Below are 27,993 nucleotides of genomic sequence, written 5' to 3'. Positions count from 1 at the left end.
AGTGTTGTGCAAACACTTGTATTGTTGGAGCTCTGTGACGTCTGAAGCAATTCTATTTAAAGAATAAAGAAACAATAACTTTAATTTTGATGTGTCTGATTTCTACCTCCGGTTTACGCTGCTGTCCTTCAAGTCTGAATGTCCCTTGGACTTGGGAGCATGGGAAGAGTGTTTACCTGAGAAGGAGGGTGTTATGGTCACAAATGTTGACCAGTAATCACTTCATAGTGTTTTGTGGGCCTTGGGAATGGGTAGCTTTACCGTTAGTGCTGTACTAGTTCTACCTTTACTAGTGGTAGTGACATGGAGTTGTCCCTGGGAAAGTATTCTGAGTTGGCAGAACTTGGGAGGAAGTTACAAAGCCACCTGGGATCTTCTCATGTAAAATGGTACCAGCTGAAGAGACTTTGCCCTTTGATTAATTCAGACCTGATTTGAAGAGGCCTGGGCCAATAAGGAAAATGGTTGACTTCTGTCTACTTGCCTGAGTAAATCTGTGTTTTCCTTTCTGTAGGAAGAGCTCTGAGATCAAGCTAATGAACTGATACCTCTTGATGTTTATTTCCACTCACATTTGAAGCAGGGAAATGGCTCAGACTGAATTGCCAGAAATATCAAGAAGGTCATGTTTATGGGTGACAATTGCACAAGAGCATGCCCGCATTAGAATGGGGCCTGCCCATTTTAGCCCATCCAGAAAGGGCCTGCTGAGCAGGATGTGAGGTCCAGTCCTTATTATAAATCATTCAGAAAGTCAGGAAAGGAAGGCCTTCCTGACTTGTTATGGCATGCTTTAGGTGATGATGACGGTCTTGATATCTCAGTCCAGCCCAGACTTTTAAGTGGAAATCTGTCATGTTATTTCTCTTGGCTGGCTGGGTAGCTCCTTCCTGAGCCACACAAGGTGTAGATTTTCTGTGAATGAAATGTTAGCACCTAGTCTTGACCAGTGCTGAAGTGCATGCATCTCTAGTGTGAGCAGTGATTGCCTCTAATGGTCGTGACTGTGCACCTCCCTCACCCCATTCCCAGGTCCATTTTAGAAACTGTGTTGTCTCTGTAATTTGCCTGTTGTGTTTCCAGCTGCTCTGATAAAGAGAAGGAGCCGCAAATTGCGACTATCTAATTCAGTGCTTCTAAGTAGGGCTGCCAAAGTTTGAAGCCTGTGGTGCTGTTAAGCAGTCAATTCAGGTGGAGGCCTGGTTGAGAGGCAAGTTAGAGCTAGTAGGAAACAGCAACTGCCTGGGGTGTTAAAAGATATACTGCTGCTTATATCTGTGACCTTGATTCTGTTCCTTGCATGTCACAGCTCTGGGATTTGGCGTGATTGAAAAGTCCGTCAGCCGAGCCTGTTTCTACTTAGTACACAAGAGCTGTCCGTTTTTGTTCTCAGGGAACGAAGGTGTCTTGGGGAGCTCCATGAAGCCATTGGTTGTTCTCCTTTTACACTAGCTCTGGCCATGCTGTGAGCTCTACCCGCTGCCTGCAGTGAACCATTCCCCACTACCAGACAGTTCCTTTCTGCCTGCAGAGGCGATTCTGTATCACTGATTCAATTCATTTACTGCTTTGCTTTCCCTAGTCATTTTCACAGAGCAAGGAAATGAAATCACATAAGTTACTGCCCTTCCTCTAAGTTCTTGCTGATAGCTGCGTGTTCTTCTATCGCTGTTCATTTTCCACACTGTGTATATGTTTTCGTATTTATATAGTAGAGTTCCAAGCAGCTACATGCTGACTTTTCAGAACATGTACTCTAATACTATTTTCTCCCACACAAACTGAGGTCTCTTCCTTAAGCTTGCACTGTTCCTATAGTAGACAGAGGTGAGGGCAGTAGAGTAAAGCTTGAAGAAAAGTCTGTCACCAGAAGGCAGTAGTTTTCTGTCTTGGGTGGCTAATTGTTACTATACTAAGGAAAAGAGGGACATTTTGTTTTTATTATTATTTATTCCAGTGTGTTTTGAAAATATAAAAAACAAAAGACAAAAATTGCTAATGTTTGGTAAAAGTTTTTGATGTCTTTTTTTTTTTTTTTTTTTGGAAGCACAAATATAAATGACTAGAGAATTGTTAGCTGAAAGAGCTGACAAATGTTTTTTCTAGAGAGAAAATGAAGAAAAAAAACACTCTTCTGCACTGACAACTTGAAATGTCATGGGAAAAATAAAGGAAAAAGGAATTCTTACCTTTATAATGTTGCATGTAATCCTTAAAGAATTACCCAAAGCATCATTTAAACTGCATTCTGAAAAATGTAATCTTCACTTTGGAGATACTTAGGAACTTCCTCCGTAATTAAAATACTTCCATACATTTTAATGGTACTAACTAGAGTCATAGATAACATAAAAAATGTTGTGCCCATTCGGATTATTTCACTTAAAAGTTATCATTTATTCTTGAGCTTTTGTTACACTTCCTCCAAATGTTTTTGCATTACACACATCAGTATCCCTGGGATTTGACCTTCAGAAAACCCTAGGAAGGGGGAGAGAGAATGGAGACCCAAGGGTGAGAACTTACTGCAGTTACTAAAATTAACGAATATCATAGTTTTGAGAATTCCTGAGGAGGACAAGAGCTTACCTCTTTCAGCAACTTCTCCAAGCCATCAATTCATCTGTGGCATTCCCATTATAATTATAATGCCACAGATAAATATGGCGTGTCTAAACAGTAAAGATAACTTTTTGGAGGGGTGTAGGAAGAATGTGGCAAAGTACTTTTGCTTGTCCATTATTTCTTGGTAGAAGAAATGAAGAATGCCCTTAGTTTTAACCATACTTTAGACCCCCTGTTTGTTGCACTGTTATTGCCTGTAAAGATGTGTACAATTCTACCGTGCTGCTAAAATACAAAACAGAATGTTCTTGTGTATGTGCCCTGGGAGGTTATTAAGATTTCCTGTTTCCCCAAGAATGGTAATAAAACGTTCAGTTCTACCTGGGAGTAATGCAGTCCTGAACTGAGATAGTCTTTTCGCAGTGATGAAGACAAACTCCTTTTGTGTTAACAATTAGCTTTTTTTTTTTTTTTAAAATTAAGGTTGTATTTTCTGTAACAAAACATTTTAACTGTGGGGCTTAAAAACCTTCAGACAGAAAGTACAAATGCTTAATAGTGTCTAAAACAGTTATCCCAATATTCCAGAAAGAAAGATTAGTCACATTGAAAATATAGTAATGGATAAGGGACTCAAGCTTTGAAGAGTTCTTAGGATAGTTATTGGCAAATCTGCTGCCCAGTTTCTTAGAGATACTTATTCCCTACGAAGAAGCTGGTGATAATCCTGTTTATGCAGCATTAGGCCAGGCAACAGGTTTATCATTATAATCATTCTGTTTTTTCTTTTTCTACTCTTGCCCTTAGGATCAGGCAGCTAAAGATAAAGCCATGCAGAGTATGGCTACAATGTCATCTGCCCAGATTATCTCTGCAACTGCCTTCCATAGTAAAATGGCTTTGCCTGGTCTCCCACGACCAGCCTACCCTGCTGTTTCTGGGGTGAGTGAATCATTGTCTTGGAGGAGTTGGATTGAAGACACTTGAATATTTGAAAGGGTGTTGGGACCTGCTCAGGAATATCCTGAGAACATTGGAAAGAATGGGCCAAAAGTCATTTTTTTTGTAGAGTAAATCTATTATATAGCTTCAAAAGTTTGAATCTGATTCTTTGCTCACACTGACGCAAAGTAATGGTGTTTTTATTTTATTTATTTTATTTTATTTTATTCTATTTTATGACACAAGTGAAAGAACAACCAAAGATCCTCTGGGTATTCACCTTCCTGAAATATTTTTAGGTGTCTGTACCCCTTTCTTAGTCCAGGATCTTGGATAAAACAATTTGGGCTACCCCAACCCTTTCCCAATCCCATCATTCCCAACCTAATTCTGAGTGCTTACATCACAAATTGATGGCCCTTACATAAAACCTTTAACAGAGGAGGCCTGTCTGCATCCCACATTTTTTTGTGTTGGACCTAGTGAGATTTGCTGAGCATTGATTTCTGCCAAAATACTTCTGTAAAGTTTTCCTGAAGAAAATGGTCCATCCAAGAGGGGGATCCCTCTGAAGATGGAGGTACAAGAATGCGTACATAGCATTTAACATTAAAAAACACCATTGTGTCAGTTTCTTGCATGTCACTACTGGAACATATAGAAAGAAAACCAAGACCAGTGAGCACCTCCACAAGTATTAAATCAAGAAAGTAGAATGAGTAAATCAAGAAGTGAATGAACGTAGCAAAGTCACATCTTTAAGTCTGTGAGCTTGCAGTTTCTTTCTTTAGACACTGGCAAGTCTGGCTTTTTAACTCTGTCCTAAGAGTGATGACCGTTGCCTGTATGTTGTTCTTTTGCAGTTTTGGCAAGGACCTTTGCCAGGCCAAGCTGGATCTTCTCAAGAGTGAGTATTCCTTCATCTGAGTGTCTAAAGCAGGTGCTTCCTTTATGCTCCTTGAGGAACACCATTAGCTATTTCAAGATTTATGAAATGCTAAGATAATGCTTTGTTCTCAGACAGATTCCATGACAGTGGATCTGAGACTTAAATTAAGGCCCATGGTTGAAGACAAACTGAGGGTCACAAGAGAGTCTTAAACAGATAAAACCCTATGTCTTCATAAACAAACAACACAGACAGACTCTCAGCATTTGTAGAAATACAAACAGCACCAACGGCCTCATCCTTTACCCATCTCTGGCTGATCAAGATAAAGGTGTTTGTAGGAAATAAACAAACGACATGGATCCATCCAGTAGCTGGGTGTATGCACTCTATCCAGAAGCTATCCGTGGATCCCTTGTCTGCCTTTTTGCTGGCACCCAAGCAAGTGAACCCCTGAGGCTGCAGCTCCACTCCATTTGCTGTTGCAGGCGCCTCACTCACACACACAAACACATGCATGTGCAAAAACACACACAGTGAATGTCTTTGGTAGCAGTGTTTAGATGCACAGTCCGCCCAGTAGCTGGGTCTGGGTCTTCGCTCTCCCTAGTTTGCCTCCCACAAAAATAAACACACACAGACGAACTAGACTTACAGTCACCCTCCAGGCTCCATAATTCATAATTCAGGTTGTTCTGCCTGCCATTGTTCTGTGCTACTTTTGAGTGTGTGGAGACAAATTTTTTATCACATAACTTAACAGGATAGGTTTCTGTGAGCAATTTAAGCCACCTTAAGGACAAGTGGCTGGAAGGTTCTATGTTCTTCGCCCTGGCTATGTGTTCTTGCTCTCTTCTGGTGCTGTTGTTGATGTTTGTGGGAACAGACAGACATAGAGAACAGATAGGAATAGATAGGCTATTAGTATCAGATACTAATAGGCTATTAATATGGGGAAAGGAGTTTGTAAAAGAATAGAAGCCATTCTGGGAGAAATGAAAAGTGTTTGATTTAATCATCTAATCTGTGTAAAAAGTTGATCAAGTGTCTTTTCCTTTTTTTTTCTTCTTTCTTTTTTTTTTGTTATTTTCTTGTTATTTTTAACCATCTCTCTGTGTATGTCTGTAGTGTGAAACCTTTTTCTCAACAACCATATGCTGTACAGCCTCCGCTGCCACTACCAGGTAGGTAAGAAAATACAGTCCTTGCTTTGAAATTGTGCTAACTTCAAAAATAGCTAACACTTAAAAAATGATGCAGTTATTTTTTTTAAAGTCTTTTTACCTACTGAAACATTTTAGTGAGTCCAATATTAATTTTATATGATTTCCCCTTATCACCATTTTCCATCCTTTTATTGAGAGAGCTGAAGCACTTTAATTTTGGTTTATTTAAATAAACACACACACACATTTTTTCCTGTTTTGGTTAGTTGTTTGGGTGTTTCTTTTCCTCCTAGCTAAACATAAAACGAAAGCTAATGTATCTCTGTTGTTCTTCCACCATGTTGGATGTACTAGAACAGTGTTTTCTGTCATAACATGATTGCCTTTCCAATTCCTTATTGAATTGAACAATAAATGTCTTTTTCTTCTCAACTTCCTCTGTTTGAGAAGTTAATAATCATGCTAATTGTATTGCTCCATTCTCTGATACTAAAGCAGCCTATTCCTCTGCTCATTTAAGGCCCAGTCCAGGTCCTGTTAAAGTTGCTGAACATGTTTTCTCTGGTGTCAAAACCAGGCAGATTGTCTTTTACAGTCATGACAACCCTGACATTACTGTCTTAGCAGAGGGTGACTGAAAAGCCGTTTAGAGCACATGTGGAGCGAGAAACCTGTGAATGATATTTCTGCATAATGAAGTTAGATGAAAATGTAATTAGTCAGCTTTGACAACAGGTGCTTTTCTGGAAAGTTATTACCAACTTGTCTATTTCTAAATTTTGATACATAAATCTTGTGTACTCAGGGTTTGAGTCTCCTGCTGGTCTCTCCCCTTCACCATCAGTACCAGCTTGGCAAGGACGAAGGGTTGCTAGCTCCAAACTTTGGATGTTAGAATTCTCTGCATTCTTGGAACAGCAGCAAGATCAAGATACAGTAAGATACACACCTGACTTCCACCCCTCATTTAATTTTGATATTCAGGTAGCTTCTGATCATTGTGGATGTGTTATACTACTATATGTACATGGAAATACTTGCTTCATTGCTCTACTGAGAATACACCTTCGGGAAACAACCCAGTTAAAATAGATCTTTCTCTTAGAGGACAGAATCGCTTATAGCAATATAGCCAGCTCTGTGCCATGTGCTTTTGGCCTTCCTTTACAGGGTCATGGTGATTCACATACCAGATCTCAAGGCACTGACATCATAAGCCGGTGGAACAGCCCCTGCAGGGCTATTCTAGTTATCCTTTTCAGACTTGGAGTACAGATCCAACACCAGATGATGCTAAGATAACATGGAGCCACATAGTCTCTCTGGTGTGCTGAGAACTTAAATCTGGGGGGCAACTGGGATTAACGTGAATCAGAGTGTTTCTGTGTTACCACCTATAAAATGGGAATAATAAGACTTGCTTGTCTCACTAAAGTCTTGTGATATTGCATATTGAGACACATTGGTGATGGGCCAGTTATACTTCCTGTCTCTGAGACAGGATAACTGCAGTTCAGAAACGATGGTAGTATTTGGCTGGCATCTTGCTGTGGGAATTTAGGCAGTTCTTCACAGGATAAGGAGCTTTGATGTTTATTGACTGAATGATTTGTGACAGGTAGCATTCTGCATCTCAAGTTATTTCATACTATATAACAGTGGCATGAGGCAACGGTTTAGGACTGAATATAAGAAAAAAAAGCACACAATGTTTCAGAAGAAGCGAGAAGCATGGATGTATTGATAAGAAAGAAATAACAACATGAGCTGGTATTAGCAGATATCTTTCTGCTAATTTTTCTGCTTTTTTAGAAAGTGCTATCAAATTTTCAGTGATTCCAGTAGTCAGGCTGTGTTTGCCTGTTACTTCTGGATAAAGATGAAAGAACAATTATTGTCACAGTTCTGGAGTGATGGTTTAGTGTGTAGTGTGGGGGTACAGAGCTTTCTGTGTAATCACTCATACAATTTTAGGCAGCACCCCCCTCTGTATACTGTTCCTACACCCTGAATAGATTGATAAGTGAACTGCGTGCTTGCTGAGCATGAGGATATTTTAAAATGATCTCATGAGCTTTTTGGTTTTCTGTGGTGGGATGGACTCTACCAGTTTGCTAAAGTGTCAGTTTTTCTCGCATGAAGAAATGTATGCTCAGAATGTACTGAACAATTTCCTAATTCCATATTTTTCCTCTTCTTGCAGTATAACAAACACCTGTTCGTGCACATTGGGCAATCAAGTCCCAGCTACAATGATCCCTATCTTGAGGCAGTGGATATCCGGCAGATCTATGACAAGTTCCCTGAGAAAAAAGGGGGCCTGAAGGAGCTGTTTGAAAGGGGGCCAGCTAATGCCTTCTTCCTTGTCAAGTTCTGGGTAAGGGAAGGGCCCTTTGTAGGGTACCCATTTACTCTGAAGTTCTTACTTTAAAGGTCACTAGCTCTTAGAAGACTATCAGCTCCCAACAAATTTACACTGTTCAGAAGACTTAATAGAGTCACAGCTGTCTTTGGGGATCTTTCCTTGATTGCACAAGGCCCTCTTTCCAGCCTGGAGCAGGACATATCTTTCACAGTGTCATTTGCAGAGTTCTTCTTAACTAGTGTCCATGGAGTTTGGTAATTTGAATTTATTTATTTATTATGTTTTGGAAAAAATTATTTATGTATAAGAGAAAAATTCAGAGAAAATTCTTTGTGTATTCATATGCATTCACTTCCCTCAGTGCTGAGTAAATTCTCAGTCAGAGACAACATTTTTCCTTCTCTTCTCTCATCTCATTAGCTGGATTTTGTGTTATCCAAGTACTAATGATTTACAGATATGTATTGACTGCAGGCATGAGGATAGACAAAAGATAAGAGAGACATACTATGAAATTGGATTATGTTGCTAATATACTACTGAATTTACTTATGGTAAGTTGGCAGAAATCAGCCTGGCAAAAAACTATGCACTCAATTTGGCCTGGATAGAATTTTCACGAGTTAGCTTAAATTTGCAAAAAGCTGTGCCATTGTGCTTCAGGATACAAATAAAATAGTTTTGATTATCAATATTATTACAGATATTACACAATTAAAAATAATAGGAGCTTGGGGCAGTTGCAAGCTAGATGGCTGAGGGAACGTGTAATGAGATTTGGAGCTTTTCATCTTGAACTTACCACTTATGATTCAACCCCAGGTCAGGAGTAAGATGATGAGAAATGATCTTCATATCTCATACTCTTCAAACAAACTGGAATAAGAAAGCCTGTTAACTAGTGCTTTCAGGAGAAAGAGGAGTTAATTTAAGTGCCTTGAGATGTGTATTCCCAGCTATTCCAAGCCTGGCCTTTCCAGAAATGAATTGGAGAACCGCTGGCTAGGAGTCTGCTGTTCAAGTGTCTGGTATTTTTCCTTGGAGACACATCATTTTACTGCCCTAGATTGTGTACTACTGAGCTGTATTGGTAATGGGATTAGCCTCGGTCAAAATACAACAAAGCCTGCTTGAGAAAGTTGAAATAAAAAGTAAAATACCAACCCTATTTCCCTGTGGATGGCAGATACCTGGGAGAGACAGCAGCATCTTGCTGGAAAGGGTCTCCTTTGACAAACGTCTGGGTAGTAAATGCCCTACTAAGAATCGTCTGAGAAAGGAAACAGAAGTCTGATGTGACAAAAGAAAGGAAAAGCTAAGATGGAATGGCTTCTAAGAAGAGGTCCTTGCAGAAGTAGGAGCAGCAACAAACAGCTGCTTAGGTGCTTTGTTCTGTAGGGATCCCATATAAGTGCTTGTGCCAAGGTGAATAGGACTGGCTCCTTTATGGTATCACTTGGAAGTGCTGTGGAAGTTTTCCAAGAACAATACAAAACAGGGAATCATAGAATCATAGAATAGGAGCTTAGAGGGAGGTGTTAACTAGACAGAATAAAACACTCTGAATTCCTTGACTTAAGGGGAGAAAAATCACAATGAACTTGTGATCTTGTGCAACTGCTATTTTATTTATCTAAACAGTTAGCATACTTTCGTGCTTGTGGGGTTGGCTTTGGAGATCTTGCTTCTTTTTAATAACAAGGGTAAATGTGGCCTACATACCATGTCAGACCAATTAGAATCAGGCTTTTAAGGATTTACATGTTGCAATGTCATTGAGTTGGCCCTCAGTGGGCCCACATGGGGTGTCTGGTGTTCAGAGGGTATCAACTCATTGAAACTTGGTTTGCATAAAGAGATGTGACATAGGATTTGAAGAATCTTTACTCCACTGTCAGTGGTACTATACATGGTCTCTGTATTTGTCTGCATTTAAACATGCATGGTCTCTGCATGGGTCTCTGCATTTGTACTCTTCACAACAGTGATGTTTCTGGATTTCTGGCTTAATATTTTGGCTTTCTCACTTGTTTTTTCGTACTTTTGCATTGTTGAGTCCTCTCTGGAGGTGACATCAGGTTTTATTGGTGGAAACACTGAAGGATGTTGCTTACAAGTAAGCTTACGAGAAAAGTCAGTGATTGAATAAAATCAAATAAGGTTTGTAAGGAGTAAATAATTCTGTCTTGTATTTGTTTCTCAGAGTAGACAGTAGTAGGGGATGAAAGCATGACGCCTGCTGCCATTATTCTGGATGAAAGAGGGTTGGGGAACTTTTATGATTTGTATTGTGTTTTACAGGTATGTTTACTTACGTTAATTCTGTTGTAAGATTTCAGCTAGGATCTCTAAGGTCAGAAGAAATTAAAAAAATTTTTGAAGTAATTTTGTTCTTTTTTTTTTTTTTTTAATCCAAAGCTTTTTATTGGAAAACTTTGAATTCAGTATTCCAATGTGCTTCATATGTTGTGGTAGTTCAGTCTTATACTTAATCAAAGCACATGAGCCATGACTGTAATGCACTGTGCCACATTTATAATGGGAATTTGTGAGTTTTATGTATTGCAATAGATGGTGCAACTCCAGCCCACAGGAGAGACCAGCTCATATAAAGTAGCAAAACCTGCAAATTCTGCATGATATTATGTTGGTATTTCCAAATATGGAAGTGTGGGCTTGACCAAATATTTTACAGGCTCTGGGTAAGAGCAAAAAGTGTTTGTGTTTTCAAAAGTTCTTTTTTGCCACACCTCACCCTCCCTAAACAAACACTTTTCGTGGATAAGGCAATGTAATTAAAAAAAAAAGTTTTTCAGAAAAGATGAGATTTCAGCTGAGATTTTTATATATCTCTGCATTTTTGTACCTCTGTAAACAGTATACAATAGAGTGTTTTTTCATTTTATTCCCTGATTACTCTGAAAAGCTGTATGAGTACACTGATGTCCCAAGGTGCTAGATAAAGCAATTGCTATACTATTGAATTCATAGTTTTGTTTGTTTGTTTGTTTGTTTGCTTTGTTAAGTTAAAAGTCTTATCTAAAAGCAACTTACTGATAATCTAAAATTGGATGGGTAATTAAATGTGTATTAAGGTATGTTTTGAGACATGAAGATAATGAATGTTTTTTTCAGAGGTTCTGAACTGAAGTGGTGGTTGCAGGTGGCAAAGATTTCCAAAAAAATATCAAGACATTGAATAAGTTGTTTTTGTATTTATGCAGTTTTACACCTGAAGAACCTGAGTCAGGAAACTGTCAGTACTGCACTATGAAGTGAATATATCCAATGATCTGTTGTGCACTGAAAGCCTAACTCCAAACACCGGGTCTGGGGTTTCTTGACATTTCACAGGAAACAGTAGAACTGAGAAATAGAGTTCACATTTATTCAGTGGTGCTTTAAATTATTTATACAATAGCTAAGTGTTAAAAGTTGACTAATTTGAAAGATAAGCAGTGTTTGCAATTCTTCCTTGATTTTGGCTTTGAAAGTCTGGTACAATGAACTAACTCTTTGACTTGGATTGGCAGGTTGTGTATGATATCTCAGTGACATTTCTCCGTGCTCCAACTGCATTCTAGCACACAACAATGAATGTGAGACATTTGCCTTCCAACACATAGGCAGTGGCAGCTCTGCTCTTTTCCAGCGTAATATTATCTCTACCACCTGTTACTTGTTTCTCCCCATGAACTCCTCCTAAATTCATCGTTATTAATAGTTTGGGGAAGAGGAGTTTTCAGGGCTTTGCACATTAGTAGAATGGTGCACTTGCATCTTAAAGCTTTCAGAAGTTGTGAAAATTACTAAAAGATAGAAGGAAGATGAGGAAAAAAAAAAAAGGAAGGAAGGAAGGAAGGAAGGAAGGAAGGAAGGAAGGAAGGAAGGAAGGAAGGAAGGAAGGAAGGAAGGAAGGAAGGAAAGAAAGAAAGAAAGAAAGAAAGAAAGAAAGAAAGAAAGAAAGAAAGAAAGAAAGAAAGAAAGAAAGAAAGAAAAAAATTCAGGGTAGGCAGTACTTTGTCCAGAGCAGACATCTGCATAGGGGTGTTATCAAGGGAATTGCTTAGGAGACCTTTCCTGTCAATGATGAAAACATGTAATAGTTTTCTCATCAGTGATAGGCAAGTTGAATCAGTCAAATCACTGTGTTGTTTCTTTCCATTAAATGAATTATACTTTAGTGGAAGGGGCTGGAGGGGTGGGCTAGAGTGCATGTCCTGCACTTGGCTTCTCTCCTCTCCCAGGCAAATCCAGTCAGGTCAGCAGCAGTGCAAATTCCCTTTGTCACCTTGTCCTGTCTGCTGTATGCCTTCCACCCTGATTTTTAAGATCTTTGCCTTTTTTTTTTTTTTTTTTGAGAACGGATCTGGATCTGACAGCACATTAATTTCACCTGCAGTCAACAGCAACACCTCCTAACAGTTGCTAGCTTATGTAAGGGATCTCTATGTCAATCAATGACACTTTTTTCACCAAAGTTATTCCCCAGAGTGTTCAACAGAATAGATATTGTTGGCAGCAAAAAGCAGATTGAATTGCTGAGGCAATCTGTCCGCTGGATGTTAAAATTACACAATCCTTGGTGGCTAGCTAAGTCGCAGCTAACCTTATTGTTGGTAAGACCTGCAATTTTTGTCTAGCTCTGGAACTGCCATCTTGCACCTTTCTTGGAGGTAGTGGCACACATTTTGAAACATTCTTAAAGAATTGCTTACCATATGCCTTTCCATTGACCGTGGGACATGCGTGCAAGCTATTGTCAAGCTATGGTTTCTCACAAGATTTACTACAACTTGGACTCTTGTCCAGTTACTGCTTTTCAAAGCCTCAGATAAGCTGAAGACTGATTCTCAAAGGTCACATTTCCCTTTGTGAACAGTTTCTGAGAAATTTTGATTCACGGTCTTATCCTAGCAGGAATGAGGCCTTTCTCAGTAATCAGTTGTGAAGCTCACTCCCACCAAAGATCTGACAAAAAACTTAGTGTTGTTAGGATACTGCACAATGCCAACTTTTCTGTAAGTGTTTCTTTCCTGGGGTTGCAGTTATTGAGTAATAAACACAGGCTCATCCAAGGCGTTTGCAGCAGAGCTGCTAAGAACTCAGACCACCAAGATGATTTTAAAAAAGAAAAAGAAAAAGTAATACTAGCCTTGTTCAGGATTACTATGCCTTTCCCCAAACAAATCCATTTTCTTCTGTCTAGATTTTTTTTGTTGTTGTTTTGCATTTAAGAAAATTTGCTTACTTCTCCTTAAAGGAGGAAATCTCAGATGTTAGCACCGAAACAGGCAGATCAACTCTCTTGAATGCAATCTGTAGATCTCTGAGACCTATTTCCACAGACACCTCAGTGACTGTAATTTCAGCATGTTTGAAACTCAACAGGCAAGCTGAAGACAAGTATGTCATCTGTGCTGAGCTTGCACAGTAAGTTGAATGCATTCCAGACACATCAGATTGTTGTTATGAGCTGGCTAAAGTGTGCACACCTTTTTGCATCTGGAGTTTCTTGGACAGAAGGCAAAAGCCCTGACATTGTCAGATAAAGTAGTATGGCCCTGTCAGTGGCTCATCAATCACCTTCAGCTTGTAATATGTCTCTTGTATTTATTCTTCTTCTTTGCCCTTGAAGAAAAGTGAACAGCTGTTTGAATGCTGACAGCATCCAACCAGCTTAAATGTTGCTTCTGCTCCTGCTGCAATGATTCCCTATTGCTAGCAGTGGCTGCTAGGAGCCTGGGGGACAAGGCAACTCATCCCATTGGGTGGGGGCTTTCCTAAATCCTGACTGTCTTTCCTTTGGCTGCCTAGGATGGGGTAAGGAATGTATTCAAGAGTTATCTCACTACTTGTTGGATATGCTAGTGTGTTTGCCACTGAGGAGCTCAGAGACCTAGGTTCTAGCCTCCAAGTCTGAATCACATTTAGTGTTACGTCTTCAAGAAGTCCGTGCATTCCCAGACTACAAAGTGAGGACTGGCCTTCCTACTTGATGAAGTGATGGGAAAATTAATTCACTCTAAGTTACAATTAATATTATTGCCTTGTATCTTTGAGGCATGGAATGTACTGGACAGAATAAAACAGACCTTCCTCTGCTTGGTTTCATACCTGGTACATTCTGGGCAGAGAGAAATGTAAGCAGGCACAGGATGAGGTGTGATTTGGCACAAACTTTTGTTTAGAGGAAGAAACACTGGAAGTGAAGAGAAAGGAAGAATCCTTTCCCCAAAGTGACAATATGGTTTTGAGTCCTGTTGATGAGGAGCTCATAAGAATCTAGGCATGGAGTCTGTATCATTTTCAGATGTTAAGTTAAAAGCAATATCTCTTTTGGTCATTAGAGATTCTATTATATGCAAAAAGATTTTGTCCTTGTGCAATCATGGGAAGTGTAACTGCATCCAATAGGGATTTACCTGACTGTCCAGTTGATACTTGGAGGTTAATTGGCTATGGCACATATCATTGTTTTATTTTTTCCCTCAATTGTCTCCCTTTGGAAGTAATAATCTCCATAGGAGGGAAAACTAGTGTATCGGGGTTCGACTCCTGAGCTGCTGCGGTTCTTTGGCCTTATATTTACATATAGCATCACAGAATGATTGAGGTTGGAAGGGACCTCCAGAGATCATCTAGTCCAACCCCCCTGCCAAGCAGGGTCACTTAGAACACATTGCACAGGATTGCGTCCAGGTGAGTTTTGAATATCTCCAGAGAAGGAGACTCCGCAGCCTCTATGGGCAACCTGTTCCAGTGCTCCCTCACCCTCACAGTAAAGAAGGTTTTCCTCATATGCAGATAGAACTTCCTGGCTTTCAGTTTGTACTCATTGCTTCTCATCCTATCGCTGGGCACTGCCAAAAGGAGTCTGTCCCCACTGTCTCGACACCCCTCTGTACAGGTATTTATACACATTGATAAAATCCCCTCTCAGCCTTCTCTTCTATAGGCTAAGCAGGCCCAGCTCTCTCATCCTTTCCTTATAAGAGAGTTGCTCCAGTCCCCTCATGATCTTAGTAGCCCTCTGCTGGACTTGCTCCAGTAGCTCCATGTCCCTCTTGTACCGGGGAGCCCAGAACTGGACGCAGAACTCCAGGTGTGGCCTCACCAGTGTTGAGCAGAGGGGGAGGGTCACCTCTCTCAACCTGCTGTCCACAGTCCTCTTGATGCAGGCTAGGATCCCATTGGCCTTCTTTGCCACAAGGGCACACTGCTGGCTTATGGTTAACTTGTTGTCCATGACGACCCCCAGGTCCCTGGCCACAGAGCTGCCAGTAGTATCCGTCTGAGGTGCTGCAGCTCCATTCTGCTACAAACATGAACCAAAGTCCTCAGCCAGCTGCTGCCCTCCTTCCCTGGAGATGCTGAGATTTCATGTATGGGTTTTTTCATTGTGTTTATCCCCCCCACCCTGAGATATAGCTGAACACTATTGTGAAGGACTCCTAGTCTGGTTCCTCTTTTGAGAAGAAAAAGAATTAATCTTTATTCAGACAGCTGGAGTATGGGTCAAATAAACCAAATAAGCAATACAGTTAGCTGCCTTGACATCTGGCCTGAAGGCCACACCCAGAGAGTGGTGGTCAATGGCCTATGTTCAGGTGGATGCTGGTCATGACTGGTGTCCCTCAGAGGTTCATCTTGGGACCAGTACTGTTTAATATCTTTATCAATTACACAGACGGTGGGATCGAGTACACCCTCAACAAGTTCACAGATGACACCAAGCTGAGTGGTGCAGTCAGTACAACCAAAGGAAGGGATGCCATCCAAAGGGACCTGGACAACCTTGAGAAGTGGGCCCATGTGAATCTAAGGAGGTTCAACAAGTCCAAGTGCAAGGTGCTGCACCTCAGTCGGGGCAATCCCAGACATGAGGACAGACTGGGAGAAGATCTCATTGAAAGCAGCCCTGCAGAGAAGGACTTGGGGGTTCTGGTCGATGGAAAGCTTGGCATGAACCGGCAGTGTTCACTTGCAGCCCAGAAGGCCAACAGCATCCTGGGCTGCATCAACAGAGGAGTGGTCAGCAGGTCGAGGGAGGTGATTGTCCCCCTCTGTTCTGCCGTTTTGAGGCCCCACCTGGAGTGCTGCATCGAGATTTGAGGCCCCCAGCACAAGGAAGATGTGGACCTGTTAGAGTGAGTCTGGAAGAGGGCCACAAAGCTGATTAGAGGGGTGGAGCACCTCTCCTATGAAGAAAGGCTGAGAGAGCTGGGGATGTTCAGCATGGAGAAGAGAAGGCTCTGGGATGACCTTATTGCAGCTTTTCAATATTTAAAGGAAGCTTATAAAAAAAATAGAGAGCAACTTTTTGCTTAGATAATGACAGGATGAGGGGCAATGGTTTTAAATTAAAGAGGGGAGATTTAGATTAGAGGTTAGGAGGAAATTCTTCTCTCAGAGGGTGGTGAGGCACTGGAACAGGTTGCCCAGAGAGGCTGTGGATGCCCAATTCCTGGAGGTGTTCAAGAGAAGGTTGGATGAGGCCCTGGGCAACGTGATTTAGTGGGTGGCATCCCTGCCCTTGACAGGGTCAGGGGGGAGGGAGGGTGCATTCTATGATTCTACAATAAATTAACATTGTGGTAACTCAATAAAAACCCAAGCCCGAAAAAAGTAACATTGCTTCTCTCTAATACATGTGTATTTGTAGTGCAAATGAGGTATCTGCATAAATACGGTGGGGAAAATTGGATAGCAATCACTTCTTTCTGAACTTAACAATTCACTAGGCAACCTGAATTATGATCAAGCCTGTAATGCTTGTGCCTTGCTCCTGTTAACACCTGTTCTACCAGGTAAAATTTAGCCTGGAATTGTCTACATATGCTGCTCAAGTTTTGACAGATCATGGAAGTGTAACACTGCATAAAATATTTGCTGGCTTTGTACAGCTATCACCTGGTAAATTAGAGGGTGTTCTTGGTATATGTGGCATGTAGGAGATGATGAGTTTAGGAAAACATAGAGGGTTGAGTGCATAGCTGGTGCAAACTGGTGTGAATGTGTTATATACAGGGCCAAGCAGGTTTACAATGGTTGAAGATTTGTCACTATTTCAGAGGGAGACATTCTGCTTAAAAGAGGGGGTTGGAGAGAGGGGGGGATTATAGAAAAAAAGCAAACCATTTTGACAAATGGATTTTCTTTCATCATAGTCTGTGGTGTGAATGACACAACTATTAAGGATAGTTGTATAAAACTGTGGACAACACCTTGTATTTTGAAGAGTGATTTGTGATCATGTATTTAAATACTGTGCTGTTATGCTCTCAATTAAGAAAACAAGCAGATTGAAAACTGTGTGTCCATCCCTAATGTTTCCAGCATTGACTCTAGAACATTAGACTATCCCGTCATCTTGCCTAGATTGAATCTTTGTATTGCTAGAATTATCTGGATGCTACAGCTGCTTTTCTATGAGATATTCCAGGAGATGCACTGCTCACTGTACTTTATGAAAAACCTGTCCAAAATCTGTCTTTCTGAGTTTGTACTTTACCAAAAATTCATGATAATTGGATTTTATTGGATTGTTGGCTTGGATTTTCTGTGATATCATTATCAAATTGAGATAGTAGTTCTTCTCTAGGTGGAAATATTCATGCACAAATGCAGAGTGGCAGCAATGTCCCAGTGTTGTGCTAAGTGGTAAATGGAACTGGATTTTCTGAAATAAATGAGGAGATGGTTTATTTTATTTCTTTTGCCGTCATCTCTTCGTCCTTCATATGCCTGAGGTGGTAAGTTAACAGCCAGGGGAATTGGACTGAAAGGAAATACTGCACGTTACTACAGGGCTGCTCTTCCTGTTAGTGCTTTTGTCATCACTACTGGCAATACTTCTGTGAGGTGGGAGCTGCTGGTGAGTGTTGTGGTACAGGAAAGTTTCAGCCTGATTGTGCAGAGCCAAAACTTAACTTGAAAGGAGTGGCAACAGAAAGGCTTCTAGCAGGTTTCTCGTTCCCGCTATAGTTGCTCAAACCCAGCATTTACCAGTAGAAGAAGACGTGCCTTCTGCTTTCCCCATTGCAGCCCATCCTCCCAACACGCATTGTCTGAATACGTACAAGTGCTTTTGAAACAGGTCAAGGAAGTGATCGATCCCATGAAGAGCTAGCTGAGTAATTCCTCAATGACTTTTGTACTACAACTACACAAACGTTTGTGCCAGTAAAAGAGGAACGAGAGGGCATGAGGTACTGAAGTACAGTTTCCCAAGAAGCAACCTGCATGTGTGTTGCTATCAAAATAGGCAGCCCTTAGTTTTCATGTACGCACACCTCTTCCAGACCCTATAGCTTTGTGAGGATCCAAATGAGCTTTCTTGTCTGACTGAAAACTATCCTACCAAAACCACAACAAAATTAAAAAACTGTTTTGGCTGGGATTAGCTTTCTCATCTGGCTTAATCACAGAGTCGTACAATTGCTAATGGTAGCACAATGGCAGCAGCAGGCTTGTGTTGCTGCAGATGGGGAGAAAGCTGGATTGGCAGTTTCTATCAGCAGCACAGATGTAGATTGACTTAAATCTTTTTTGAAATTACTACTTCAGAGAAATAAGTTAACAGAATTATCTCATAATAGAGAAGAAACAGGTATTGTTTATGGCACAGAAAAAGGACATTCGTTACTGAGATTCTCCGGTTCCAATGTTAGTGTTGCTTGTCCTAAGTCCTGCTCTAGCTCAGGTGAAAACAATCACCAATGACATCAGCTAAGAAAACCACACTAGAATCACATCAAATACAATCCTATTCATGCTGTATCCACTGTAGCAGGAATACAATTTCTACAGTTTCCTGTTTCCCTCAGTTCAGCAGGAAGAATAGAATAGGCTGAAATAGCCCATGGGGACTGATCATTGCTTTTCTGCTGAAGTAAGCTAGCACCTGGGCTCATAGAGTATAGAGGAGCTCTACCCTCTTAGTTTTGAAATGGAGGAAGCTGAACTGGATATTCCCACACACCCTTTGTGTTTTCAAAGTGTAAGTGAATGTCACTTCTTCTTTTCTTAAATGTAGTTTGAATGACCCCCAGTGGACTCTTCAGAGAACCATGATTTTAATGAGCTAGGTCCCAACATGAGGCTTCAGTTGGCCAAACTTAGGCACCCACATTTCAAAACTGTGGCTGCTAATAAAGATGGGTTTGTATTCAGGTGGAACTGGGCTGGATCCTTGAGCCACCTACATTCTTTATGTTGCATCCTATCTGATTACATTCTTCATATCACTGTACCTGAGCACAGCATGTGTGTGTGTACTCACACATTCCTTCTCCCCGTTCTGTCTCTTTCCATGCTTCTGTAGAGTGGAAGAACTTTATTCCAGTTCCTGTACCCTTATTTTTCCTCCTAAGTGAAGCAGCCCAGTCTAGCCAATCTGTTGCATTGCTCTGACTCTACAATGTCCTCCTGTCTGCTCTCCAAATGCTTTGTGTACCTCCATGTTGTTCTCTCACTGCCTTGTTATGGTAAATATCAGCTAAAGCAAGATGTCATGCCATATATTTTTGATGTTCAAATTTTAATGTTCATATTTCCCCAAACATGTACAAATTCCCACCAAGTTTTTCTGAAGAAGTTTTTGAAGTTCCCAACTGGATTTTACTGCATACTCTTCAAATTTCTCCTGCTTGCTTGATGCACATTGATCTGCTTTGGAGCTTTGGACAATCCTGGCTAAGCAAAATCTGTTCAGGTAATGGTAAAAAAACACCACAACAGGTACTTGATAATAATCTATTTTTCCTTTGTTTTTATTTTTTTTATTTTTGGCAGGCTGATTTGAACACCAACATTGAAGATGAATCCAGATCTTTCTATGGTGTTTCCAGCCAATATGAGAGCCCGGAAAACATGGTCATTACCTGTTCCACTAAAGTGTGTTCCTTTGGAAAGCAGGTGGTGGAGAAAGTGGAGGTAGGGAGCAGACCCCTGTGTGCAAGGTCCTCTGGCTGCTGTTCTGTCACTTCTAGTGTTTGCATGCTGCATATATCTAAAGGTGAAATATATCCCATGCTTCCCACCAGGGAGATGGATGCCATAGATTATTATTTCTGAGACATGCAGTTGTAAAATAGCTCCAGCCTGCAACACGGCATTTTCAGGACTTTATGGAAGGCCTCATAGCGCTTGATGCTTTTTCTTTAAATCTCAGTTTCTGAAGACTTGTGGATGTGTAAGACTTTCAGCTTTGGTGATTATCTGGATTTTCTGGAGACCAAAGAAAAGCTAGGAAACCTGGACTTTTGTTTTGTAGTCCTGAAAGGTGAAAACAGATCATAGACTACAGTAATTAGTAAATAGACTGTAATCATTTACAGACTATAGTCTTATGATTTTTTGAGGCTTATCTCAGTGCTTGCATACTTACAGCTCTAGCAACAGTGAAGCTGCATAATTATGTGTATAACTGCTGTCAAAGAAACGTTTTCTGACACCACTTTCAGCTGCTAAGAGAGCTGCTCTGACCTGCTTCCTGCTGCTGTCTTTCTCAAAGCAGCAGCCATGTGCAAAACACCAGATGTTCTGGTGTCAGCAGTCAGTTCAAGCTATGTTCTTTCCCAAGACTCATCTCTAGTCATATGATAGACATGCCTAGAGTCTGGTTGTAGATTTGCATGTTGGGGTATTTAGGTCAGGGAAAGGTTTTGTGGTGTATGGGAAAGGAAATCAAGCTCTTGAGGTGAAAGGAGGTAAAGGGCATCTAAGAGTCTGCTATGAAATTATACAAACAAGCATCAGTTTCTGTTCAAAGGAAGATGAAATATACAGGAGCTAAGATGTGTATGTAAACCAAAAAAATCCCTCTGTGTAAGGCTGTCCAGAAACTCTCATAAGGAGGAACCTTGAAAAAGTCATTGTGTTTTTTTCTGTTCTGAGTCCTTTTATGTGATTGTTATTGATGTGACATATGCCCCTTTTCTATTTTACATTGCAGACAGAGTATGCACGGTATGAAAATGGACACTATTCCTATCGCATTCACCGTTCCCCTCTTTGTGAATACATGATAAACTTCATTCATAAACTCAAGCACCTTCCTGAGAAGTATATGATGAACAGTGTGCTGGAGAACTTTACTATCTTACAGGTGGGACTTTGAACTGTTTTCGTTGGAGCTTGGAAACATGTAAGCCCCATGCAAGAGTTCACTGTTGTGAGTCAAAGCAGATTCCTTTTACAGCTCAGCATCTAATTGTAGTTAGTGTTTCTCATGTGTATTGCACCTCAAGACAGGAGCTCTAGAGATTGTAGCTCATGCAGAGAAGCAGTAGAATTTGAGAGGCCTGCATAACAGGGAAAAGAAAAGAAAGATAAAGGGAAAATTGATGAGGTAGAGACATACAGGAAGGAGAAAGATGTGAAGTCATAGTGAAGAAAGTACTCATTCCACTATTAGATGGACATTGAGGTCCTGTCTGTGCCCTGGTACTTTTTGCAAGTTAATAAAGCAAGAACACTGTTAAATGACCATATAATTTTGTCATGGGGAGAGTTCTTCACCCAGACCTGGTAGGAAAAAAAAAAAAATTGTTTCCTCAGTACCATCCTGAACCTTGAAAGAATATCAAGGCAAGTAAAGGAAGAGACATGTTAGGGGAAGCTCTATGACACATTCATGAATCGCTGCAACCTCTAGGTAGTGCAGTACTACAAGGCTACAGTAACTAGATTGCATTAGTGTCTGTATTATACCAGGAGTCTTTCCTGGCTCGGATGCAGCCTAAATTTGGGAAGAGGGCAAAGTCATCTTAGAAGGTGGATTATCCTAGTGGACTGTGAGTTCTGTGCTCGCCTCTACAAGATGTGTCGCAGATCTTTGCCCAGAAAACCTGAAGATGGGTAAGTGGAAGAGATTCTAGAGGCTGTAAAGAAGGGAAATCAAGTGGTGTTCATTCCATTCTCTGGAGGTGCTGTGGGACTTCAGGCAACTCATTGCTCTGATTTGTAGCTCATGTATCTTGGCTATAAAACAAAGTTAATAATATCATTATACATCCGAGGGTATGAGGTAAAGGAGGCCTTACTTTTCTATGTTTCTACTAAGCTCTTTAGCATCTGGAAGAAAAGATAAGTATAAATGCTAAAGGTTTTTTTAGATGAGCAAAGGCATGAAGTGGGCAGGGACAGAGAGACTGAAAGCATGTATGCTGTCATTCATACTGAGAAATGCTGTAACTGCTTTCTGCATGTGTCATTCCACATTTAGGCCAGTGCTTGCTGTAAATTTAATGAACAAAATTGTCATATATTTATACTTCATCTGGAGCTTTATGTTTTCAGTAATCTCATGTCCTTTTCTCACCTCCTGTCACAGAGAGGCATATCTCATGTGGGTGCTAGCACAGCCTTTTATATATTACCCTTATAGTCTTGCAGTCCTGCTTCCTGAACAGCATGCTGAGAATTTTCTACCCCTGACTGGGGAGCTGAAAAATGGTCACTCGTAATATCTCCTGTAAAATGAGATATACTCTCTAATTCTCATGTTCTGTGCCTACCACTGACAAGCAGGATCAGATGGTGGGAAAGAACTGTTCATGGCTGTGGTATACCATCACATGAGCAGGAGTGGATGTGCAACAGGAGATGGCCTCTCTAAACCCAACAAACAGAGCAAAAATACTTTTCTGCAGATCCCTTCTCTAATGAAATCTGTAACACCAGGGGGTGGGGAGTAGAGTGGACCTGCTTCCACTTGTGTGGTTGCTGCTTGGTCATAGCCTTCTATTCTCCTCAGTAGACTCTGCTCACCTCCCTGTCTCTTCACTGCATTGTAGTCCTGCTGCTGCAAAAGTGCTTTCCTTGGGGGTGTGTGCACATAGATTAGGGCATGTGGCGGCTGAGTTGTGCATCATTCCTATGGTTCTGTTCTTTGCTTATTAATGACTTTTTGCTCTATGTGTTGGAATATGTAAGCAGAGAAACAGCAGATGCCATCTCAGCTTCTGTCTTCTTCCTTTTCTGTCTAGGTTGTGACAAACAGGGACACACAGGAGACCCTGCTGTGCATAGCATATGTTTTTGAGGTGTCAGCTAGTGACCATGGTGCCCAGCATCACATCTACCGGCTGGTGAAGGACTAGAGACTTATCTGCCCTGAGTCATCCATGGGATGCATGCCTGAGGAAAAAGCCCATGCTTGAAAATCCCTTGTTCCCTCATACCAAACTGAAAAATAAACTGCAGATACTGTGTATTTTCAGAAAAGCACCTCTGAGCAGTTTTATGATTCGCAGTGTCAAATAAGTTTGTATCTCCAGGTTTGTGCAAATAGGAAAAAGGCTTGGAGTCAAAGAAGCAGGCAAATAACTTAATTTCACCCAAACAGTGTCCTCTGGAATGTATTCCTCACACTGGAAACCAGCCCTTAGAGCACACAGTAGGTGTGACTGAGCATATAGAAAGAGCAGTGTGCATGTTACACCTGGTCTGAGTGTGTGCACGCATGCATTCATTTGTAGATCAACACATGCACAGACATGCTTACCAAGCATTTGCATAGATGCATGTTCATTTAGACATGCATGGGAACATGCATGTGTGTTGAGATTTCACATAAAAACTACACATCTGCCTGGATAGCTGTCCACCTCAGTAGATGAACAGTTACAGGCTTATTCAGCCTTCCTCCTGTTAGAGGCTAGACATGGTTTCTATCTCTTCTGTGCATGATGATGAGAGACCAACCATTCTTTTGCCTTTAAAGCTGGCCTTTAAAATGCTGTTATGTTTAGAAAACTGTGTGTGTTAAACCACGTTGTCTTGCCCAGCAGATTTCCTCCATGCGTCAAGTCTCTTGTCTTGACTGACTAAAATAATTCTTGATGATTTTGCTTCAGTTTTCCCCATGTAGTTAGCACTGCTCAGTGAGCTAGAATCTGCTCTTTTCTTGTGCACCAGCAAAATAATTGTTTACAAAGATCAACTTGTTACACCTGTTGGTTGCAGACAGTAAGGTGCACAAGTATTACCAAGAATGCCATTTGGCCAGCAAATCACAGGAAAATTATGAGAGAGAACAGTGAAAAGAGGTTATCTTTCCACGTTTCAAAGGCAATCAAACCCACTCTCTCTACTTTATTTGTAAACAGAGATTGTTTACTCAGGAGGCACTGAAAGGCAATAGCCGTAGTCCCCACAATGCTGCTGATGGTGGGGAAGAGGCAGCCATTCGTGTTACTTTGAGGGAGGAGGTGGATGGTGTGATGATCTCTGGCAGACACTGAACAGGCAATTTATTGGGTGGCCAGGCACAGTCCCTTGGTACAGATTTGAATAGATAGTGTTACATCTGCTCTTTCCATAGTGCATCACAACACCACAGAAAACACCTCACATTTGTTTCAGATGTTTCCATCCTTGGATTTTTGGTATAGAGAAAAAGACTCACTGGTACTTGAGGCATTTGAGATACTGTCTGAAATAAAATGTTTTATTGGAATTCCAGAAGGTAAGGACTTCAGATACACACATATGAAATCTGACTTGCTTAAAGAACCCATAAGCTTATTGATACTCCTTTCTACAGCTCTCAGTGTGCTTGTTAAAAGGCTCTGTGGACTCCATGAAGATACTGTACAAATTTTCCCATAGCAAATGTAGATGCCTGCAGACCTGCATCTCCACTCCAGCTTCCAATCTGTCTTCCTGTCCTTTACAATGTTTAATTTGTGCATTTGAATTGTAAGTTGTAATCAGTTATGAGATAGTCCAGAAGTCTTCTCACACTTTGACAATTTTGTTTCCTGCACACTTAAATCTCAACTCCCTTCAGAGTTTAAATCTTTCACTGCTAGAGAATGTTCTTCTCATGCTTTACAGAGTATTTCAAAGTCTACGTCTTCACTGTTTTTTTCATAAGTGTTGCTGAATATTCCCCATCCTGTTGTTGAAATTCATGAGAAATGCTAGCCAGCCACCTTCCAGTGTGTCGTTAGCATCACTGCTACTTGGTATATTAGATTGGAGGTGGTGTGGAAGACTGCCATCCTTTAAAAAATATTATTATATTTTATAAACATAATCTGCTATTGTACTCAAATACCTCCTCAAAAATTTTCACTAAGCTCAGAGAAACCATGAGCATGTTGTAAGAACAGGTACTTTCATCACATCCTCTTCTTGTTTTTGATGGATACTTCTTTCACATCAACTCTCAGCTCTTTCACTTTCCAGGGGTTCTCAGGTTTTCCCCACAAGGTACTTTCAGGCAATCCGCTGCTCTAGATGTTTGTTTCAACAACCTATTTTTTCATCAGTTCTTCTTGTTTTTTCTCCTCGACTGTTTTACTAGTTGTGCATTCTCTTACACTACTTTAAACAAGGATAATGGTAGCTTCAGCCACTCCCTGCAATGTCTCTAAGGAGGAGCCTGTTGATGCCTTGGTATCAACATGGTTTTATTTTGAAGCTGCTACTAAGAGCAATTGCTACCTCATAAGAGTAGAGAAACATGTGGTGTTTTCTTCACTGACTCAAATCTTCACTATTCCTCTGTCTCTTTGCTGCCAATACTATAGAATTTCTTTCTCTGAACTGTTTTCTAAAGCCTGTGTAAAACTGATTCAAGACTATAATGCTGCCCCTAGGTTTGTAATACTTAGTTTATGAATTCAAATTGAAATGACAAATAATGAATTGAAATAATTGAATGCAATAATTTCTTACTCTCTGTTGAAGCTGAATGAGTTGATTCCTCCCAAAGAATTCATATCCAATCAACAGTAAGGAACAAACTACTAAAATTTAACTTATAAGTCAAATTATATAGACAAGTTACTCAACATTTTTTTTGTCTCAGTCTTCACCAACAATTGCCCCTTCTACACATCCCAAGTAAAAACATTTCAAGTCCGGGACTGGTGGAATGAAGTCTCACCCACTGTAAGAGAAGATCAGGTTCAAGTCTATCTGAAGAACTTGGATGTGCATAAGTCCATAGGATGCAATGAGATACACCCCAGGGTCCTGAGGGAACTAGTGGTCGAAGTTGCTAAGCCACTATCCAGGATACATCATAGGCTGGAAAAGACCTCCAAGATCATCTATTTCCAACCATCCACCTGCCACCAATATTACCCACTAAACTGTGTCCCCAAGTACAACATCCAACCTTTCCTTAAACACCCTCAGGGACGGTGGCTCCACCACATCTCCAGGCAACCCATTCCAATGCCTACTACTCTTTCTAAGAACAAATGTCACCTCATTTCTAACCTAAACCTCCCTTGGCACAACTTGAGGCCATTCCCTCTTGTCCTATCACTAGTCGTCTGCGAAAAGAGGCTGACCCTCAGCTCCCCACAACTTCCTTTCAGGTAACTGTAGAGAGCAATAAGGTCTCCCCTGAGTCTCCTCTTCTCCAGACTAAACAACCCCAGTTCCCTCAGTTGCTCCTCACAGGACTTGTGTTCCAGGCCCTTCACCAGCTTTCTAGCCCTTCTCTGGACACAGTCCAGGGCCTTGATGTCCTTCTTGTACTGAGGGCCCCAAACTGAACAAAGTACTTGACGTGTGACCTCATCAGAGCTGACTACAGGGGGACGATCACCTCCCTGGTCCTGCTGGCTACACTGTTCCTGATACAAGCCAGGATGCCATTGGCCTTCTTGGCCACCTGGGCACGCTGCTGGCTCATGCTCAGACAAGCATCGACCAGCACCCCCAGATCCTTTTCCTCTGCACAGCTTTCCAGCCACTCTGCCCCAAGCCTGTAGCCGTGTTAAACCTCATCCCATTGCCCTCTGCCCATCGATCCAACCTGTCCAGGTCCCTCTGCAGGGCCTTCTATCCTCCAGCAGATTGACACTTCCCCCCAACATCGTGTCATCTGCAAATGGCTTTGTTGCCCATTCTGCGTGCATTAGTGTAAATGCACTTCAGTTGCACCTTTTGCTCTCACTGCCAACCCTGGCATTTCTCCCCCAGGTTTATCTCTAATGACCCTCATTTCATCCATGTCCCCCTTTATAGCTAGTTTAAAGCCCTCTCAAAGAGCCACGCCATCTCCTGGTTTAGGATATTTGAGAAGTCATAGCAGTCTGGTGAAGTTCCAACTGACTGGAAAAGGGGAAATATACACATTTTCAAAAAGGGTTAAAAAGAAAAATCTGGGGAACTACAAACCAGCTAGCCTCACCTCTCTGCCTGGTAAGATCATGGCACAGATCCTCCTGGAAACCACGTTAAGGCATACAGAAGACAGAGTTGGTTGGAAACAGCCAATATAGATCCCCAAGCGTAAATTATGCCTGACTAGTCTGGTGACATTCTATGACAGAGTTACAGCATTGTTGGACAAGGGAAGAGCAACAGAAGTCATCTACCTTGAATTGTGTAAAGCTTTAGATACAGTCCCCCTCAACATCCTTGTCTCTAAATTGGAGGGACATGGATTTGATGGATGGATTGTTCAGCGGATAAAGAATTGGCTGGATGGCTGCATCCAAAACGTCATAGTCAATGGCTCAATGTCCAGGTGGAGACCACTGATGAGTGGTGTACCTCAGGGTTCTGTACTGGGAATTTTATTGTTTAATATCTTTATTAATGACATGGTGGGATTGTGTGCACCCTTAGCAAGTTTGTGGATGACACGAAGCTCAATGGTGAAGTTGAAACTTCAAAGTGAAGGAATGCCATCCAGAAGAATTGTGGCAGGCTTAAGGAGTGGTCCTATGTGAACCTTAGCAAGTTCAGCAAGGCCAAGTAAAAGGTCCAGCACCTGTGTTGAGACAATCCCCAATATCAACACAGACTGGGTGATGAATTGATGGAGAGCAGCCCTGCAGAGAAGGTCTTGAGTGTACTGGTGGATTAAGAATTGGACATGAGCCAGCAATGTGTGCCTGCAGCCCAGAAAGTCAATTGTATCCTTGACTACCTCAAAAGGGAGAGAGACTCTTTATCAGGGTGTGTAGTGACAGGAGATGGGGCAGTAGTTTTAAACTCAAAGAAGGTAGATTTAGTTTAGATATAAGGAAGGAATTATTTAGTATGAGGGTGGTTAGATGCTGGAAGAGGTTGCCCAGAGAAGTAGCAGA

The 27,993-nt window shown here is 41.2% G+C and overlaps 1 protein-coding gene across 3 annotated transcripts in view; it reads left to right on the top strand.

Annotated features, from left to right (window-relative positions):
* TEAD4 (TEA domain transcription factor 4) overlaps positions 1–23,158 on the top strand; it is a 59,776-nt gene extending 36,618 nt beyond the window's left edge. For 2 of the 3 annotated variants that reach the window (XM_083825089.1, XM_083825087.1), the window contains 8 exons: positions 3,373–3,507; positions 4,371–4,414; positions 5,525–5,580; positions 6,368–6,498; positions 7,766–7,939; positions 19,724–19,864; positions 20,886–21,038; positions 22,921–23,158. In XM_083825089.1, the coding sequence (XP_083681215.1) occupies positions 3,397–3,507; positions 4,371–4,414; positions 5,525–5,580; positions 6,368–6,498; positions 7,766–7,939; positions 19,724–19,864; positions 20,886–21,038; positions 22,921–23,034 (924 nt within the window). In that variant the 5' untranslated portion in view covers positions 3,373–3,396 and the 3' untranslated portion in view covers positions 23,035–23,158. Of the gene's footprint in view, positions 1–3,372; positions 3,508–4,370; positions 4,415–5,524; positions 5,581–6,367; positions 6,499–7,765; positions 7,940–19,723; positions 19,865–20,885; positions 21,078–22,920 lie in introns of all 3 variants that reach the window. The other variant, XM_083825088.1, reaches the window with a different exon arrangement.
* Positions 23,159–27,993: the final 4,835 nt, after the last annotated feature.

This window comes from Anser anser, assembly GCF_964211835.1.
Source record: "Anser anser genome assembly, chromosome: 1".
Classification (NCBI taxonomy): Eukaryota; Metazoa; Chordata; class Aves; order Anseriformes; family Anatidae; genus Anser; species Anser anser.
This window is presented reverse-complemented; position numbering and strand designations above follow the sequence as displayed.